The 18,215-nt window shown below is 50.5% G+C and overlaps 1 protein-coding gene across 24 annotated transcripts in view; it reads left to right on the top strand.

Annotated features, from left to right (window-relative positions):
• DYNC2I1 (dynein 2 intermediate chain 1) overlaps positions 1 to 18,215 on the top strand; it is a 47,936-nt gene that overhangs the window by 1,152 nt on the left and 28,569 nt on the right. For 16 of the 24 annotated variants that reach the window (XR_015161821.1, XR_015161820.1, XM_086394637.1 and 13 more), the window contains exons 2-12: positions 1,437 to 1,490; positions 2,601 to 3,003; positions 5,210 to 5,301; positions 6,772 to 7,080; positions 7,946 to 8,001; positions 9,298 to 9,352; positions 13,773 to 14,000; positions 14,639 to 14,716; positions 15,281 to 15,500; positions 16,501 to 16,603; positions 17,581 to 17,710. Coding sequence is in view for 22 of the 24 variants with exons in the window: in XM_086394637.1 (XP_086250763.1) it covers positions 1,437 to 1,490; positions 2,601 to 3,003; positions 5,210 to 5,301; positions 6,772 to 7,080; positions 7,946 to 8,001; positions 9,298 to 9,352; positions 13,773 to 14,000; positions 14,639 to 14,716; positions 15,281 to 15,500; positions 16,501 to 16,603; positions 17,581 to 17,710 (1,728 nt within the window). In the remaining 2 variants the exon portion in view is untranslated. The remainder of the gene's footprint in view (positions 1 to 1,436; positions 1,491 to 2,600; positions 3,004 to 5,209; positions 5,302 to 6,771; positions 7,081 to 7,945; positions 8,002 to 9,297; positions 9,353 to 13,772; positions 14,001 to 14,638; positions 14,717 to 15,280; positions 15,501 to 16,500; positions 16,604 to 17,580; positions 17,711 to 18,215) is intronic. The other 8 variants (XM_086394647.1, XM_086394645.1, XM_086394643.1 and 5 more) reach the window with 2 other exon arrangements.

The raw sequence follows: 18,215 nt of genomic DNA, 5'->3' as shown, positions 1-18,215 counted from the left end.
TTCTGGAGTTTTCCTTTGTCCTCAGGCTGCGATTTATTCCTCTCAAGGGGGAAAACACTGCCTCCCTACCTGGAGCCTCAGTTTTAATTTATTTGCCTTTATCTGCCTCACAGAATGGGACCCTGGCGGAGCAGAGGGCAGGAGGCAGGGGCTCCTGGTCTGAAGCACAGTGGCCAAGCCTATGTAGGGTGATGCCTGGGGTTGTGATGGGCATGAGGAGCTCTGTATCATTTTACAGTTTAAAGAATTTAAAGGAGAAATTTAAAAAGGAAAGGAAGAAAAGCTTCAGGATGAAGTAAGGCCCGAAGCCAGGTTTTTGTTGGTGAAAATGTAAGAGGCAGCTAGAAAATCCTGGGGTCCCTGTTGATCTGTTGCCTTGTTCTTTTTTTTCTTTTTTTAAATTTTATTGGCGTACGTAATATAATTACAACCATTAAGAGCCCTGATCCAGTGGGTTTCCCACATTGGATCACATTCCTGCGGATGCCTCCGTGGGTAGGGGTCTTGGACTCCACTGCCTGCTCCACCAGCAGCACACTGTCGGCTTTGGGCCATTTGTTTGGAAACGATCATGTGTTAAGCCTCTCTTAAGAGCAGTTAACTTGAGAGAGAATGTTTTACAGTTTAGCAGCTGCAGGTTGTAGCAATGCTAACTGTTGCTCACCATCCTCACCATGTCTTACTGTGCACTCCTTTTGTAAAATCGACCAATTTATCAGAAAAGAGTGCGTGTTCCACTGAGAGCAGAGAATGATGCCCTTTCTGCTTAGTACTCTGGCAGATTCTTGACCTTGTTGCTTTTTATTTATTTCTCCTTGGAGTGTTATGAGCTGTTGTGAATTTTCCCCCTGCTTTCTTCATTTACACATCACCAGGATGATTTTTGGTGGCTGGTCCATGAATGTGTTTTTGTTTTTTATTTGCACTCCATTTGCTTTAAATTCGAAACACACCAGGTCCTCCTGTATTTATGCTCTTAAGGCAGAGTTTCTCAAAGGCAAATGATGTAGTTGGGATAGGTTTATCTTGTTCTCTATGGGAAACCATCCTTGACTCGTATCTGTCGTCACCCAGGGCTCACAGCTGGGCCCTGTGTTGTGGACTTGTTGCTGTCAGCACCTGAAGAGGCATCTGCCCAGCAAACCTCCCACTGAGGGGCCCACTGTGGGTCTGCCTGGGGAGGTGGGGCTGGGTGTCTGCACTGGGCCTGAGCCTCGGAGCAGCAGGAATACAGGGTAGCCTGTGATTGTTTATGGGTAACTTTAAAAAAATCTGTTTATGATACCTTTTATTCTTACAGACAGACAATAATGTCTGGCATACCAAGGATTGCCATTGACTAAAATGGTCTAATGAAAAAGCAGCTCACTGGAGCATAAAAAACTAGATGTTTTAAACTCTAAAATTAAATTCTAACTCTATACTTTTCTTTTTAGAGAAGAACCAAAGATGATACTTGGAAAGCAGATGACCTCCGAAAACACCTTTGGGTAGTATATTTTAAAGATTTGGGGAAAAAAATTTTGAGGTTGGGTCTGTGTGGACCCTGGATGGTAATCTTGGATAGTGTTACCTGGTTCTCAGCTCTGCATGGCTTTGCTTACATATGGCTCATTTCAGAGGCGTTTTGACGCAGAGATAAAGCCACGTGGTTAGTTGCTCAGGAACCGTCCTGGCTGCAGTTTTCTGGCCTATTTCAGCCCAGCATCCCACCAGTGGGGTTCCTGTTGGGGTTCATAACTGGGGCCTTGTGTGTGTGTGTGTGTGTGGTGTGTGTGTGTGGTCTGTGTGTGTGTGTGTGTGGTCTGTGTGTGTATATGTATATGTGAGGAGCTGAAGGGTTGCAATCAAGACCTCCTGAGAAGGGACTTCCTGGTGGTCCAGCGGTTAAGACTCCACGCTTCCACTGCAGGGGGCATGTGTTCCATCGCTGGTCGGAAACTGAGATCTCGATGCTGCGAGGTCAGTCAGTTCAATCGCTCAGTTGTGTCCGACTCTCTGCAACCCCATGAATTGCAGCATTCCAGGCCTCCCTGTCCATCACCAACTCCCAGAGTTCACCCAAATTCATGTCCATCGGGTCGGTGATGCCATCCAGCCATCTTATCCTCTGTCGTCCCCTTCTCCTCCTGCCCCCAATCCCTCCCAGCATCAGAGTCTTTTCCAGTGAGTCAACTCTTTGCATGAGGTGGCCAAAGTGCTGGAGCTTCAGCTTTAGCATCATTCCTTCCAATGAACTCCCAGGACTGATCTCCTTTAGAATGGACTGGTTGGATCTCCGAGGTCACACACACAAAACACCTCCTGAGAGTTTATGGCGATGGTCCTTGTTCTCTGAGGGGGACCCCAGCGGCCAGTGTCCTGAGGCTTTCGGGCACGGCCTCAAGCTCCCTTCCTTTCTTTCGGATTCACGGGGCCATGCAGGTTTGACTGGCCGGCACCCTCTGATGTTCCTGGAGGTGAGCACCTGGCAGGTCACGGGGCTGCAGAGCTGACTGCAGGCGTGCAGGGAGCCACGACCGTTTAAGCCAGTGCTGCCTAGGGCCCTTCGGTGGGTGTGACCCCGGGGTGCAGACCCCCGCTCTTCTTCCCTCGTGTAGGCGGCTCAGTCCTCTGGTCCCAAGGAGGAGAAGCAGCACAGAGACCGGAAACCGCTGCGAGAGTCGGAAGCGGACCTGGCAGACGGCAAAGAGCACCGATCCAGGGACCCCGATCGCGAGGCCAAGCACAGAGAGCGGGCCGCCGAGCGGGACGGCCACGCCGCGCGGGAGCATCCCCGCGGGGACAGGGAGCGGGACCGGCGGAAGGAGAGGCGCCGGGAGCTGGACGCGGAGAGGCCGCACGGCCGGGGGAAGGAGCGCGAGAGGGACCAGGAGCACCGGGCGCGCCGCGAGGAGCTGAGGCAGGCGGCCGCGCACCACAACCTGCTGGCCCGGGACCGCGACCGCGACCGAGACCGCGACCGGAACCGGGACCAGGACAGGCCGGAGCGCAGGCGGGCAGGTCTGTGTGTCCCTGGAGGCGACCCCGCCCCCTGGTCTTCTCCTGTGTGTTTTTCTAAAGGCTGACTGTGGGGTCAGAGCCCCTGCTGTGCGCCTGTGTGCGCACTTGGCACTGTTTTCTTTTGGCAATCCACTCCAGTCCTCTTGCCTGGAAAATCCCGAGGGCGGAGGAGCCTGGTAGGCTGCAGTCCATGGGGTCGGGAAGAGTCTAACACAACTGAGCGACTCCCCATTCCCTTTTCACTTTCACGCATTGGAGAAGGCAATGGCAACCCACTCCAGTGTTCTTGCCTGGAGAATCCCAGGGACGGGGGAGCCTGGTGGGCTGCCGTCTATGGGGTCGCACAGAGTCGGACACGACTGAAGCAACTTAGCAGCAGCAGCAGCAGCAGCAGTGAACAGAAAGAGTAGCAGCTTAATTATTGGCTGGAGTTTTACTATTGAAATATACTTTAGATTTATTCCCTCCATAATTCACAGCCCCTGTTTTAAATAAAAAAATAATGCTCTTTGATAAAAAGAATTCCTCAAAAGTATCAGATTTATTTTAGCCATATTTAAATATTTCAAATTCCTAGAGATTCTAAAGGTAGAGGTAAGTACTTTTTTCTTCCCAAATGGAATTAAGTATCTTCATTGTTTTTTATTATACAAATGGTATCTTCCTATAAAAATTCAAACTAGCCAACATAAACTAAAAAGGAATATGTTAGAAGAGCGTATCATGGCTCCAGTGTCCTCAGGCTGTGATCGTGATGGAAGCAGGACCTCAGTTCATGGTCTGGTGTCATGTGTTGCCCTGTGTAGGGGCTTGGGCCCCAGGACCCGAGGTTTGGGCAGGGTGAGGTTAAGTAGGCTATCTCTACTCAAGTTTAACAATGACTCCCTTACCATCTATTGCCTCTTTTCAGGATTATCATTTTGATGTTCTTGGTATGTTTTTAGTAATGAAGTCTTTTTTGTTTTCCGGTTGCTCTGGTTGCTACATGGTCTTGTTTTCTCAGTGCAGTGTTGCTCTGGTTGTTCAGGAGTCTGTGCAGAGTCTGTGCAACCTGACTCTGATGGGCCTTCCTCCTCCCCCTGGTCATTTTCTTACCCCTTCCCTTGTCTCCTCCATGTCTCCCTTGGGTCCCCAGACCCTCCCTCCCTTCCTTCCTTACATCACAAACCCTGGGAACCACCCTGATCACCACTCTCTCTCAGAGCCTAGCCCTTCTCTGCACTCCTGTCGCCCGCACCAGGGGACCCACTGTGTGTTTTGATCTCTTATGGGCATGCTTAGTCGCTCAGTCGTGTCTGACTGTGACCGCGTGGACTGTGGCCTGCCAGGCTTCTCTGTCCATGGAGTTCTCCAGGCAAGAATACTCCAGTGGGTTGCCATGCCCTACTCTAGGGGATCTTCCCAGCCCAGGAATCAAACCCAGGTCTCCCATGTTGCAGGCAGATTCTTTCCCATCTGAGCCACCAGGGAAGCCCCTGTTCTCATTTGTCCAAGACTTTTAGAAAGTGGTCAGGTTTGGTGAATACTTTTGTGGTGAATGAACTTTGTTTTCAGTGGTCTCTGTATGTTGAGTTTTGTCCTCACCTTTAAAAATGTGGGCTTTGGTAGTTTTAAGGCTAATAAGTATTGTGCAGATTCAAAAGCAAAAGTCTGGTTTTTCGATCCTGGACTGGGCTGTGGGCGTCACTGGTGATTGAGGTGGTTGTATTGGGTCCCCATGGCAGGGAGAGATCACAGGGTAGAGCCTCCGCCCGGAGCCAGTGGAGTGGGCCGTCCTTGCCCCCTGCATCACAGGGCCTCCTGCACTCGTGTGCCCTCGGTGGCAGGGCTCCAGGTGGCCTGGGGGCAGGAGGGGGCAGTCCCCCAGTTTGTCCGAGGCGGCTTTTCCCCGTGGCTGAGCGTGGGGAGGGAATGCCTGCCCAGCTGGACTGGACTTTGCTTCCCTGAGTCTCTGCCAGCGACTGGAGCTCTGAAGGCCTGTGTTTGGGCTGGTGCCTGTCTGGGGCTCCTCTGACACACTTTCCAGGTTTTCTCCTTCTTTATTCCATTTTAAGTTTAGATTCTAGAACTTTCCATTCTTGAGATTGGAGAATGTTTCTTAATTAAAGAACATGTTTACATATGTGATACTGTGTGACATGTACTGTAGAGACTGCTGCAGGATGTTAAAGTTTGGGCATGTTAAAAATATGTTTTATTTTTGAAGGAAGTAAAGCAAGAATTGAAGAGAGGGAGCAGAGAGATGAAGACTCTGAACGAGGAGATGAGGATCGGGAGAGAAGGTACCGAGAGAGAAAGGTATGCAGGGCTCGGCCCTGGGCCTCGGCTGCAGGGCCCAGGACGCCCAGGCGGGCACTGTGGGAGCTTTTCTGGTGAAGAGCGTAAAACAGAGTCCAAGACTTGAGACTCTTGTCAGGCACTGAGATCCTTTAGGCAAATGTGTTTCTCCAATTCCAAGAGTCAATATTGACTATTCTGGAAAATTTACAAAATACAAATAAATAATAAGAAGAAAATTAAAGGTGGGTGCCCACCTAGAGATAATCATTGGTAATGTTTAAGTATATATGTCCTGTAGGTTTATGTCCATATATTCATATATATGTATGTGTTTGGATATGTACACAGAAAGTTCGTTTTAAGTTGGATCTTTGCTGTTTTATAGCCGCTTAAACTGAATACATTTTGAGCATTTTTTCTAAGCTATCACACCTGTCTGTAGTATTTTAATGGCTGCATAATACATTATTCAGTCATATGGACACGTCATAGTTTTCTTGACACATCTGCTTCCTTGGATATTTACTTTGATTCTAAATCTTTTTATTGTGAGGACATCCGAGGTGTAGACTTCTTGCGTTTACTCCTAAGTGTTTCCTAATGATCAGTTTCTGAAAGTGGACTTGCTCCATTACATTGTGCCGCCTCACCTGCTCACTTCACACCCAGCGTAGTTGTTCCCATTGTCCGGGTGTGAGTCCCCCGTCCTAAGCAGCACCTGGGCATTATCCCAGTTTGTAATGTCTGCTCATTCGACTCAGACACATTCTGTGCAAGGGTCTGTTACCCTTTTACTTGTTACTACCTGTGCATGTCTGCCTACTCGTCTGGGTGCTTTTGAAGAGGAACTGTCTGATAGTTATATATGTCAGTGCTGTGAGCAGAGTGGATGGGGCAGTGGGATTGTCCCCAGAGGGGTGGTGGAGATGGACCTTCAGGGTGCAGAGACGGAGGAGGCCCTGAGTGAAGGGAAAGGATGGTTTGTGTTCCATTAAGACGTCGTGGTAACGCTCACGATCCGCCATATTAGTTTGCAGCCGCTCACTGCCTTGTGGTGCCCGCCCCCGGGGTCACCGGGCACCCCTGGGGTCTTGAGGGACCCAGGGGTGAGGAGCGGTCTCCCTGCGGGTGGGGGCAGACCCGTGCTGGGAGGAGAGGCGCCGTGTGCTGTCCCGGGACGCCTCACACGGCGCTGTCGGGGGGCCTGGCGGGCCGGGTGCTCGGGACGCGGGGAGCCGGGGAGGGGACAGCAGCAGGGTCAGGGGGGTTCGCCCTGCGGAAGAACGGGGGCGATGGCCCCCCGAGGGCCAGGCTGCGTGAGTGTGCGTGCTGGCGGGGCGTCCCTGCCGTCTCCTGCCTTGGCTGTCACGCGCATCTGGGAGGGTGGCCGCGCCGGAGGCCTGCGCCTCCCACCTCTGCGGGGTGTGAACACGTGACGGCGCGTGCCGCTTACACACGCTTACGTGTCTGTCACCGGTACATTCACAGCTGCAGTATGGTGACAGCAATGACAACCCGCTCAAATACTGGCTGTACAAAGAAGAGGGCGAAAGGCGACACAGGAAGCAGAAGGAACCAGACCGGGAAAAGAAGCACCGGGAAAAGAGCAGCACGAGGGAGAAGAGAGAGAAGAATTCAAAAGAAAAAGGCAGTTCGTTCTCCGACAAGGAAGGGGAAGAGAGACATAAAGAGAGGCGCCATAAAGAGGGCTTCCCCGCCGGCGAGGAGAGGCCACGGGGCCACGCGGAGAGGAAAGAGCGGTCTCGCAGGGAGGAGCACAGGAGGAGGGAGCCGAAGGTACCGCCCCTCCTCCCCCCTCCCCCCTCCCCCCTCCCCCCTCCCCCCTCCCCCCTCCCCCCTCCCCCCTCCCCCCTCCCCCCTCCCCCCTCCCCCAGCTGCCTGGTATTCTGTCATGGTCCTAACCTCATTTGTTTACAAGTGACCTAATATTGGACACACAGGTCGGTAGAATTTATTGGTCAGAGACAGTGTCTGAATAATGCTAACTTTTATTAGGCGTTTGCTACTTGCTGTGTATTGCCCTGCACGCCAAGCTTCCTTCCGCTCTGTGCTTTTTCTGGCTCTCTCCCCCTGACTCCCCCTCCCCTCCGGCCCCCAGGTGTGGAGCCCCTCTGGCCCAGGCCCTCCTCAGGGAACAGCCTACTGCCCCTCCTTTCCCACGTGCTTCCGGGCAGTGCCCACTCAACAGATGGCTCTCCTTTAAACAGCCTGCCTTCATGTGTTGATTTACATTCTGTTTTTAAAATTCACTTAATTTAAGAGAAGAGCGTTTAAATTTTTTCCATAGGTGTGCAGATTTGTGAAACAGCCATATTCCATATGTTTGAAAGTTTTATCGTTTTAAACAGTGTAAGGATCTAGTCAGATTTTCTGAAAATTATGTAGAATTGGTAAGTATAAGTTTCTTTTATTTAGGTAATATTACTGAGACGATGGATAACCACCTTTTAGTGTACCTTATTCATCTCCCTTACGTCAGACACCTTATTTACTAAGACAGGTGGTAAAAACAGTCATTTTAAGAGGTGCCTGTAGCACAGATGCGGTTGTTAGATTTTGAGCCCGTGACCCCTTTTTCAGAGCCTAGTAATTGTGAATTCGTTATGCTGTACTCATTAACGGGTGTGGGACTTCCTGACAGGATGGGGAGCACAGACATCGAGGAACAAGTCTGAGGAGAGACGGCACGGGCAGCCGGTGAGTGAATGTGTCCTTCGGCCGATGGCTGTGTTTATAGCTGAGTTCTCCCAGAAAGCGTCAAAATGGACTTTTCCTCTTGGGCCTGATTACGGCCAGGGGATGAGAGCACACTACAGCTAGACTTCAGGTTCTCCAGACACGAACCCTCCAAGTTGTGTCTTCGGGGTCCTCCAGGGGCTGGGAGCTTGTTATGGGTTATAAGTCCTGCTTGGCCTTGTACACACTTGCTGGTGTGGCCTCAGGACGCCAGCCCTCCCCGGGCACCGGTCTCCGGGACTCTCCACTCTGCGGGGGAGGGCACCTGCAGTGGCTCTGGGCTTTCGGTTCACGACCCCTGGACGCTGAGCACAGACGTGCCCAGCAGACCAGCTGCCCCGTGTCTGCAGGTCAGGCACCCGCTGCGTCCGCCCTTCCTGGGGGTGGCTGGCCTTTCAGAGCCTGTCTTTACTGGTGAAGCTTGGATGAGGCCAGTTTTGTGGGTTTTATGAAGGCTAAGGTTATAGTTTGCCTGTAAATCCTCCTTTTGAATGTGAGCTCCAGATTATAATTTATTCTTTACAGCAGCGATATTTGGTGATTCTTTTTCACAGATTAGGGAGATTCAGGTTAAACACCTTGCCCTAAATCTTACAAGTTTGTACAAGGTTATGCTTAAGCCTGGGGTGCAGATTCCTAGATTTTGTATTGCAGATCTGCTAGAAAGGCAGTGAAGCTTTTGCTTGGTTCTGTATGATTTTAAACATACACTGTGTTGAATTGGTATGAATGTTAAGTTCCAAATATTGAGAATCAGGTTGTAATTTTGAAAACCTTAATTTTAGGTCCAAAGTAAACGTACAAAATATGTTCTATAAAAATAGAACATAGTTCAAGATAAATCTTTTGGAAATATAAATATTATATTAAACCTAAAACATTTCAGATGGATTCTCTAATAAAATTATAGGAATTTTCTAGAACTCTTAAAGGATATGGGTTTATACCTAAACACAAATTTGTTAAAACACAATTTCTTCTCTCTACTGAAGATATTTCCTATCCTGTACTACTGCTGAGACAGTAAAAATAGTTTAAAAAGGTTTAACCTATAGTTTAAAAAATAGTTTTAAAAAGGCCTTAGTTCTAATAAAGTTCTAATAATAGTCCTAATAAAGCATGCTTTGCAAATATGCCAACCTGTAGCCATTCTTAATCATATCAAAAGCTGACAGCAGCCTTCACTGAGACGAAAATGCTTTAATTTTCAAGTCTTTGTTTAAAATTAATTTGACCTTGATCATATTTGCTTTCTAGGCATTCAGAGAACTTAGTGAGGACTAACGGGAAGGACAGAGACTCAAGAAGGAAGGTGAGACCCTTCCCGGGGATTCTGTGGTGCGGTCCTGAGACTCAGAGAGCAGAGCCTGGCAGGCCTTTTTTCATGGGTTTACTTGAGTGGTGATTCCACGAGGCACATAAGAGATACATTTTAGATTAAAAGACTCAAATGGATTAAAGTGAAAAGATGGACACGGTGGCCACCAAACAACAGTTGTACCAGAGCTTGGGTGGCTGGACCAGAGGCCCGAGAACACATCACAGGAATAAGACAGGTCGCTTGCAAGGAAGACATGACAAGTGTAAATGAACATGCTGCTCAGAAGAGATCCAGAATACAAGAAGTAGAGGCGGGCAGAATTAGAGGGAGAAACAGAAAAGTCAGTAGATGGGACTTCAGCTCCCATTTTCACAAATAGGATTGACAGCATTTCCTGCTAACAGATTAGACGATTTAGATAGAAGGGAAATTCCTGGAATATCGACGTTAGTGACGTTGCCTCGAGAAGAAATAGGAAGTCTGAGGGTGTGTACATACAACTGTCACTCAGTTGTGTCCTACTCTTTGCAACCCCGTGGACTACAGCCCACGAGGCTCCCCCATTCATAGAATTCTCCAGGCAAGAGTCCTGGAGTGGGTAGGCATTTCCTTCTCCAGGAGATCTACCCAACCCAGGGATCGAACTCAGATCTCCTGCATTGCAGGCAGAGTCTTTACCGACTGAGTGACCGACTTAGTAAAAAAGTTGCATTAGTGTTGAAAATCTTTCCACAAAGCAGCGCAGGCTTGGGTGACTGGCAAAGTCTATCAGGCGTTTGTTATTAACACTGATGCCCTCATGGCTCCACTCATTTCACAGTTACTTCATATCCTGGATTAAGCGTGTGCACACATGTGTGTATGTGTACATGAGAAGCACACGCAAGTCATAAAGTGTAATAGTTGTTTTACGTTCTGGGTTATGCGTGCGTGTGTACACATGAGAAGCACAGGTCAGTGATATGGTATCATTCAGACACCACAATCCTAGGCTTCATTTTTATGCCATCTTCATCATTATCACCAGAAGAACCTTCATAATGATTATGTAATATCTTTAGAATTGTATACTGTGGTGTTAAAATTGTTATCCTCCCATTTCCTAGGTTTTGTTCTGTTATCGGTAATGTGGCAAGCAGGTTTTGGCTCCTGTTGTTGTTGTTCAGTAGTTAAGTTGTGTCTGACTCTTTGAGACCCCGTGCACTGCAGCACCCCTGGCCTCCCTGACCCATCACCAACTCCCAGAGCTTGCTTAAACTCATGTCAGTTGAGTCAGTGATGCCATCCAGCCATCTCATGCTCTGTTGTCCCCTTCTCCTCCTGCCTTCAATCTTTCCCAGCATCAGGGTCTTTTCCAGTGAGTCGGCTCTCTGCATCAGGTGGCCGCAGTATTGGAGCTTCAGTTTCAGCACCAGTCCTTACAGTCAGTAATCAGGGTTGATTTCCTTTGGGATGGACTGGTTTGCTATCCAAGGGACTCTCAAGAGTCTTCTCCAACACCACAGTTCAAAAGCATCAATTCTTCGGCGCTCAGCTTTCTTCACAGTCCAACTCTCACATCCATTCATGACCACTGGAAAAACCATAGCCTTGACTAGACGGACCTGTGTCAGCAGCGTGATATCTCTGCTTTGTAATACACTGTCTAGGTTTGTCACGGCTGTTCTTCCAAGGAGCAACCGTCTTTTAATTTCGTGGCTGCAGTCACTGTCTGCAGTGATCTCAGAGCCCAAGAAAATGAAATCCCACACTGTTTCCACTTTTCCCCCTTCCACTTTCCGCGAAGTGATGGAACTGGACGCCATTATCTTCATTTTTTGAATGTTTAAATGTTTCATACTTATCAAGAGGTGCTTTAGTTCCTCTTCACTCTCTGCCATTAAAGTGGTATCATCTACATGTCTGAGGTTATTGATATTTCTCCTGGCAGTCTTGATTCCAGCTTGTGCTTCATGCAGCCCTGCATTTCATCTGATGTACTCTGCATGTACGTTAAATAAGTTGGGTGACAGTACCTAGCCTTGATGTACTCCTTGCTCAATTTGGAACCAGTTCCATGTCCAGTTCTAACTGTAGCCTTTTGTCCTGCGTACAAGTTTCTCAGGAGGCAGGTAATGTGATCTGGTATTGCTATCTCATTAAGAATTTTCCACAGTTTGTTGTGATCCACACAAAGGCTTTAGTGTAGTCAATGAAGCAAAAGTAGACTTTTTTTGGAATTCCCTTACTTTTTCTATGATCTAGTATATGTTGGCAATTTTATCTCTGGTTCCTCTGCCTTTTTAAATCCAGCTTGTACATCTGGAAGTTCTTGGTTCACATACTGCTGAAGCTTAGCTTGAAGGATTTTGAGCATAATCTTGCCGGCATGTGAAATGAGTGCAATTGTACCGTAATTTGAACATTCTTTGGCATTGCCTTTCTTTGGGATTGGAATGAAAACTGACCTTTTCCAGTCCTGTGGCCCCTGCTGAGTTTCCCAGATTTGCTGGCGTATTGAGTGCAGCACTGTCACAGCGTCATCTTTCAGGATTTGAAAGAGCTCAACTGGAATTCCATCACCTCCACTAGCTTGTTCATAGTAATGCTTCCTCAGGCCCACTTGACTTTGCATTCCAGGATGTCTGGCTCTAGGTGAGTGATCACACCATCGTGGTTATCTGGGTCATGAAGAGCTTTTCTGTATAGATCTGTGTATTCCTGCCACCTCTTCTTAATATCTTTTGCTTCTGTTAGATCCACACCGTTTTTGTCCTTTATTGTGCCCATCTTTGCTTGAAATGTTCCCTTGGTATCTCCAATTTTCTTAAAGAGATCTCTAGTCTTTCCCGTTCTTTTGTTTTCCTCTATTTCTTTGCATTGGTCACTTAAGAAGGCTTTCTTATCTCTCCTAGCTGTTCTCTGGAGCTGTGCATTCAGTTGGGTGTATCTTTCCCTTTCTCCTTTGCCTTTTGCTTCTCTTCTTTTCTCAGCTATTTGTAAGGCCTCCTCAGACAACCACTTTGCCTTCTTGCGTTTCTTTGGGATGGTTTTGGTCACACCTCCTGTACCATGTTATGAACCTCCGTCCATAGTTCTTCAGTCTTTCTGTTTACCAGATCTGATCTAGTCCCTTGAATCTATTTGTCACCTTTATAATTTGTATAATTATAAAGGATTTGATTTAGGTCATAGCTAAATGGCCTAATGGTTTAACCTACTTTCTTTTGTTTCCCGGGAAGAAGGATCTTTTTCTTTCTCTGATAGTTATCTGAAACAGTGGACTATGAGAGCCGTGTCTTTACCATCTGATGCCGTGTTTTTCTGGGTCTGTATTCCACGCACACACCCAGGAGCACAGTGTTTTCAGATAAGTCAGGTGGGGCGGCTGTGCTGGTTGATGTGAGCATGTTGTGTTCAGTCTGGGCAGTGGTTGGATTCCTCCCTGTCTAGGTATAGCCACTCCTTAGTAAAAAGTGAGCCTTATAGGTGATTCTTCCCATGTAGTCTTTTTTCTGTGTAATCTTTCACTCTGCTGTTCTGACGTCTGTGTTGGGGGGCGGGTGGTTGACGCCTTTTTTGTGTCTTGCTCACACCTGCAGCATGTGCTGTTTGCCCTGACTCTGTGGAAACCCCTCTAGCTGTAATGATTCAGATCTCCCTCCTACTGCTCATGAGTAAGTTTCTTAAACTGGAATTATTGAATGAAAATATACAGTTTTTAATACTTTCTTTCTGTCTCTCAATTTTTTTGGTAAGGGTTAGCACTGTTCACTAGAATTACAATGTGAGCCACATTTGTAATTTTAATTTTTTTGGTGGTCACCTTGGAAAAGAAACATAAAATTAATTTTAATAACATATAATCCAACATTTCTGAAATAGTCTTTCAACATGTAGCCAATATACAAAATTAGACATTTTACATTCTTTTTTCACTAAGGGAGAAAAATATGAGAGGTGTTTTTCCCCTGAGAGAGCCCGGAAGTGATCTTGAAGATAGCTGGCAGCCTGTTTGGCTTATGACTGGCCACGTGTTTTATAGCATCAGCCCTGAGTTACCTTGGTGTGGTTGCTCAGCACTTACACGGAGAGCCCACTTGGCCAGATTAAGTGTTTAGGCGGAAAGGGGTTCCCCTCCTCTTGGGGGCGCCATGCCGTCCCCATGCCTTTGCATCGGTGGTGTCTGACAGCCGTGCCTCCCTGGGGCCATGGCCCCAGTGGGACAGCCAGGTGCCCCGCCTCACCGGCACCTGGAGGAAGGTTCACAGTCTCTCCGTTTCTCAGAGGAGGACCCTGAGGCCCGGAGAGGTAGAGTTCCCTGTGAGGCGTTGCTCGGCCGGTGCCACTCCACGCCAGCCCCTGGTCCCCGCGGGAGGAGGGTGGACCTTGCCTCTGCCCTCCGGCTGACCCGCTGTGCTCTGTCCCCCAGCATGGCCGCGAGGAGGGCCCCTCGATGTGGAAGCTGGAGCAGAGGCAGGGAAATGAAGAGGCCATGGTGAGGAGAGGACGTGTCCGTCTGCGCTGTCTGTCTGCCTGGGGCCCTGAGGACGCTGGGCCGCAGGGGCTGCCGTGCGTTTGCCCTGCACCCTCCGTGTACGCTCCCAGGAACTCGGACTGGATGCGCCCCCAGCCTTCTTGCCGTTTTTCTGCCTTGAAAGTCAGTAGCTTTGGGGAGAATGCAAGAAAGTAAACAGAGACCTCACAAAGACACGATTCGGGTGTTGTCAGTGAGGAACGGTCCAGGGAGCAGAAAGTTTGCAGAAATAAATGCCGAGCCAGCGGTGGAGGAGCAGCCAGCTCCTGCAGGAGCCGCTGGTGGTGCTGGGGTGTTCTTTCCAATCCGGGGCGGAGCGGGGGGCCCTGAGCTCAGGCCCAGCAAGCCAGAGACACTCTCCTGTCCCCTTCCTCCCTCCTGTCCCTGGCAGGCACCCTGGGTGGCTAGGGGGCTCATGGTGTGTTTGCTGAGCAATAAATTGTTGGGATGTGGTGAGCCTGCGATGCTGGGTCTCTGGTTTATTTGTTCAGTAACCAGAGACCCACTTTTTTCTTTGGCCATCAGAATTTATAGTTTTCTCAAAAAGGATACGATTGTTAACTGTTTTCTCTTTCTGGTCATACTTATAAGTCAGGGTATTTCTTTAAGAGTTGCGATTAGGTTATGTTAATTTTATAAACATTTGAATTTCTAAATTAACAACCTGAAGTGAATCTCAGAAAACATGTATTTTCCAGCCTATTTGCAAGAATCAACCTGAGATTGAATATTTTAATTATATGTTTGATTTCTGCCCGTAGGAAATTGAAAAGGAAGACCTTGATTTAGAAAATGCTGGAACGGATGAGTATACAGCCATTTTTGAAGATGATTTTGAAGTAGGTATTTAAAATTTTCTCATCTTAAAGATAGTTTGTTCTCAAACCAGAAACAATTGTTTTTTCATCTCCTCTTACTGCTCTCAGTACTCCTTATCTACTTGATTTAGATCTGGTACCTATAAAAAGTTTGCCATATGTCTATCATTGCTGACCAGTATGGTGGAATTAAAATTTTCAATTTAGCCTGTTGATAGTGCACTGCAGTCAAACGTGTGTGTGCGCACATGTGTGTGCATTATGTGCGTGCATGTGTGTGTGTGTCTAAATGAAGTACACATGGGTACACAGGTCTCCGTGTGCTCACGCTTCCATTCTCGGCACAGGTACGTTTGCACTTTATTGTTCACTCAGAGCTCTCAGAGTGCACAGTTCTGTAGGGTGTGTGCGGACGCGGAGGAGCAAGCACAGCAGTTTGCACAGAAACCTGTGAGCTCCAGGGTGCCCAAGCACACGCGGCCCTGTCTGTGCATCCTGCTGGCTGCGTGCTCCCAGCTCTGTGCGCGCTCACGCGTGTCTGCTCTGTGCGTGCTCTGCCTGCGAACGTGTCTGCTCTGCGCGCAGGACTATGAGGACGACTTCGAGGTCTTTGACGGGGCTGACGACTGCGGGGCGGACGAGCCCAAAGAGGGAGAGGCGGCGGAGGAGCTGCCTCCGGCCAGGAGGAGGGAGATCCAGGAAATCCAGAAGGCCATCCTTGCGGAGAACCAGCGGGTCGGCGAGCTGTCCTCGAAGCTGCTGGAGAAGCACGGCTGCCCGGAGTGCGCTGGGGGGCCGGGCCCGGGTACGTGACGGGAGTGCGGGTTGAGGCCCTCCTTGGGGAGGGCGCTGTGGCCGGGCGGGCCAGCCCCGTGCCCTGAGCTCAGTCGGCGTCCAAGGCCCCGGCTGCGTTTCTTCAGACAAAGTGACTGCATCGTCAGGAGGCCGGCACCACGTGGTGGGGCAGCCTTGGCGACTTTCTCTATGAAACTGGGAATGTGTTTTGCTCCAAAGCTCTTGGCACCTGGGTGTGCGAAGGTTACTTGTCAGGGCAGGAGAGTGCTCTCCATGAACGCTCCTGACAGCCCCGAGTGATGGTGTTCTGAAGCAGGAGAAACAGGAGGTGCTTGGTCAGCACCTTCTCACGGCCTCTGACAGGACACAGTGCGCTCTTTGCCTGGGTCCAAGGGGAATGAGAAGACAGAGTGAGAATAAGTGCATAGAGAAATACATGGGTCTGTCTGCATGCGAAGCGCGGGGGCCCTGCGGCCGAGGCCACGGAGGTGGACCCCGCAGAGGGAGCGGGTGGAGCGGTCTGTCCTGTGGGGTCTTCTGGCGGCCGCGGCCGCCACCAGGCCGACCAGCCTGCACCCTGTGAGCTGCCGAAGCCCCGCCCGTGTCCGCCCGTCTTCTGTCTTCTGCTGCAGTGAGTGGCTTGTCAGGCATGCACCAGCCTCTGTCTGTTTTCCAGCTGCTCTGTGTATTCACACCTCAACTCCCTTACCTGAGAAGACGGGTTTTGGAGCGGGCAGGAGAGCGTGGGGTGGGAGCGGAGGACTGACCGCGCTTATATGTGTTATGTATTTCTGGAAGTAGTGTGGCACAGATGGAGGAAATTTTGCTTTGTTGCAGGTTTTAGGTGAAATGAGCAGAAGTGGTTCCTAAGTGCACATAGAAGACATTTGTCATTAGTTGAGTGAACATAATTGGTTTATATGTGTCTAATTGGTTTACTCTTGATTTCTTTTGCTTGAAAGAAATATTTCAGTTTCACAAAAGTAGCTTTTCTTTTTTTTTACGTGCAGATGCAAACAGCTCCCTTTCCAAAACCCCACTGTGTGGAATTTTCGTGGATTTTGCCACAGCTTCACACCGTCAAAAGAATCGGACTCAGGCCCTTAAGCAAAAGTAGGTGTACTGGAAAAATTGCAGAAGGAATTAGGAGTTTCTGTACTTACTGCAACGGCCCTGTGAATATTAGTGTTTATTTTGTTGTCAGTGCTGTGCTCAGGCCGTGGTCGTGTTTGTGCTGCGTTCCCAGGTCCCGGCTCGTGCTCCTGGTGCAGGAGTGCAGTGCCGTAGGCGAGCTTGGCCCGGCATCTGTGTCAGTTCTGGGGGCCCCGGGAGCCCCGCCTTCACGGCCAGGCAGTGTCACAGGCGCTCTGGAGGCTGGAGGCGGGCAGCGGGAGCTATAGCAGACAGCGGGCCAGGTCCGCCCGCGCCCCCTGCCTCCTGCCGTGTGGGCCGCGCTCTCGCAGCTGGCGCCCCTCGTCTCAGCGAGGGAGCCTCACGTCGGCCAGCCGTCCTGTGTCCCAGGCACTGAGCCCCTGTGTCAGCGTCCTCCGTGGGCTGCAGGCCGCCTGTGCAGGCCCGGGTCAGCCCAGCAAGGGTGGAGATGAGGGTGAAGAGCCAGGGTCAGCGGGGTCAGAGTCCGGGCTTGACAGCTATGAACCCAGAAGCTCGTGAAAGTGAAGGACAGACTCTCAGCCCACGTCTGTGGTACCGAGCCCAGTGCAGTCTGGGGATAGATGTCGGAGTCCTGGACGCAGTGGACTTAGGAGAGTATCTGGTCAGCCAGAGAGCTGTGCTGGCAGGAAGCAGCCTTCCCCCACCCCACCTCCCCCAAGAGTACCTGCCCTCTGTAGCAGAGGGAGCCAGGGTGAGGTTGGTGGGGGCTCACCCCGCTGGATGCACCTCCGGAGCGGGGTGGGGGGGGACCGACAGCAGTGGGAGGTGGGGGTTTGGCCCTGCAGCCTCGGTGTCCACAGGGGGTCCAAGTGTGGTGACTGAATGTGGATGGCCTGCTGCCCCCAGGCCCCGGCCTCTGTCCTGCCCCCCACCCCCCCCGCCCCGCCCCCAGTTCACGTCTGTGCTCTTCCCTCCAGGATGCGCAGCGCAAAGTTGCTCCGGCTCATCGACATGGACTTCTCCTTCACCTTCTCCCTCCTCGACCTCCCGCCCGTGAACGAGTACGACATGTACATCCGGAACTTCGGGAAGAAGAACACCAAGCAGGTCAGTGCCGCGCGCCCGCCAGGGGCCCGTCCAGTGCGGTGGCAACCTGAGGTGTGACACATGCGGTCCCGATATCAGAGTGGGGGTGGCCAGGGCACTCTCATCACCTGGAGCCTGTGCTCTGGGGGCACCTGGCCACGGACGTGGCTCACTCGCAGGCTCTGACGGCAGCCTGGGAAGGGCGGCTTTATTGAAAGTCACCGGGTGTCACCTGGGGTCACGTGCTCCCGTCCTCACGGGGCTGCAGCATCTTGTATGTGTGACCCTAGGTGCAGAGGCTCCAAGATTTGGGCTGGAGTGCCCCCCTGCCCACCTCTCCCTGAGGTCCCAAGCTTCTGGACTCGCCTCAGGGTCCCTCCTGCCTGTTCCATTCTACTTGCCCATACTTGGGAAAAGGCAGCCCTGGCCAGGCCCTCTGGTAAATGCCCTTGGACCCCCCCACCTGCTCCTGGACCCCCCCACCTGCCCAGGCTCCCCCCACCTGCCCCTGCATCCCCCTCACCTT

The sequence above is a fragment of the Bos grunniens genome, chromosome 4 (genome assembly GCF_055505025.1).
Source record: "Bos grunniens cultivar Pamir isolate PY7600 chromosome 4, Bosgru_T2T1.0, whole genome shotgun sequence".
Taxonomy (NCBI): domain Eukaryota; kingdom Metazoa; phylum Chordata; class Mammalia; order Artiodactyla; family Bovidae; genus Bos; species Bos grunniens.
This window is presented reverse-complemented; position numbering and strand designations above follow the sequence as displayed.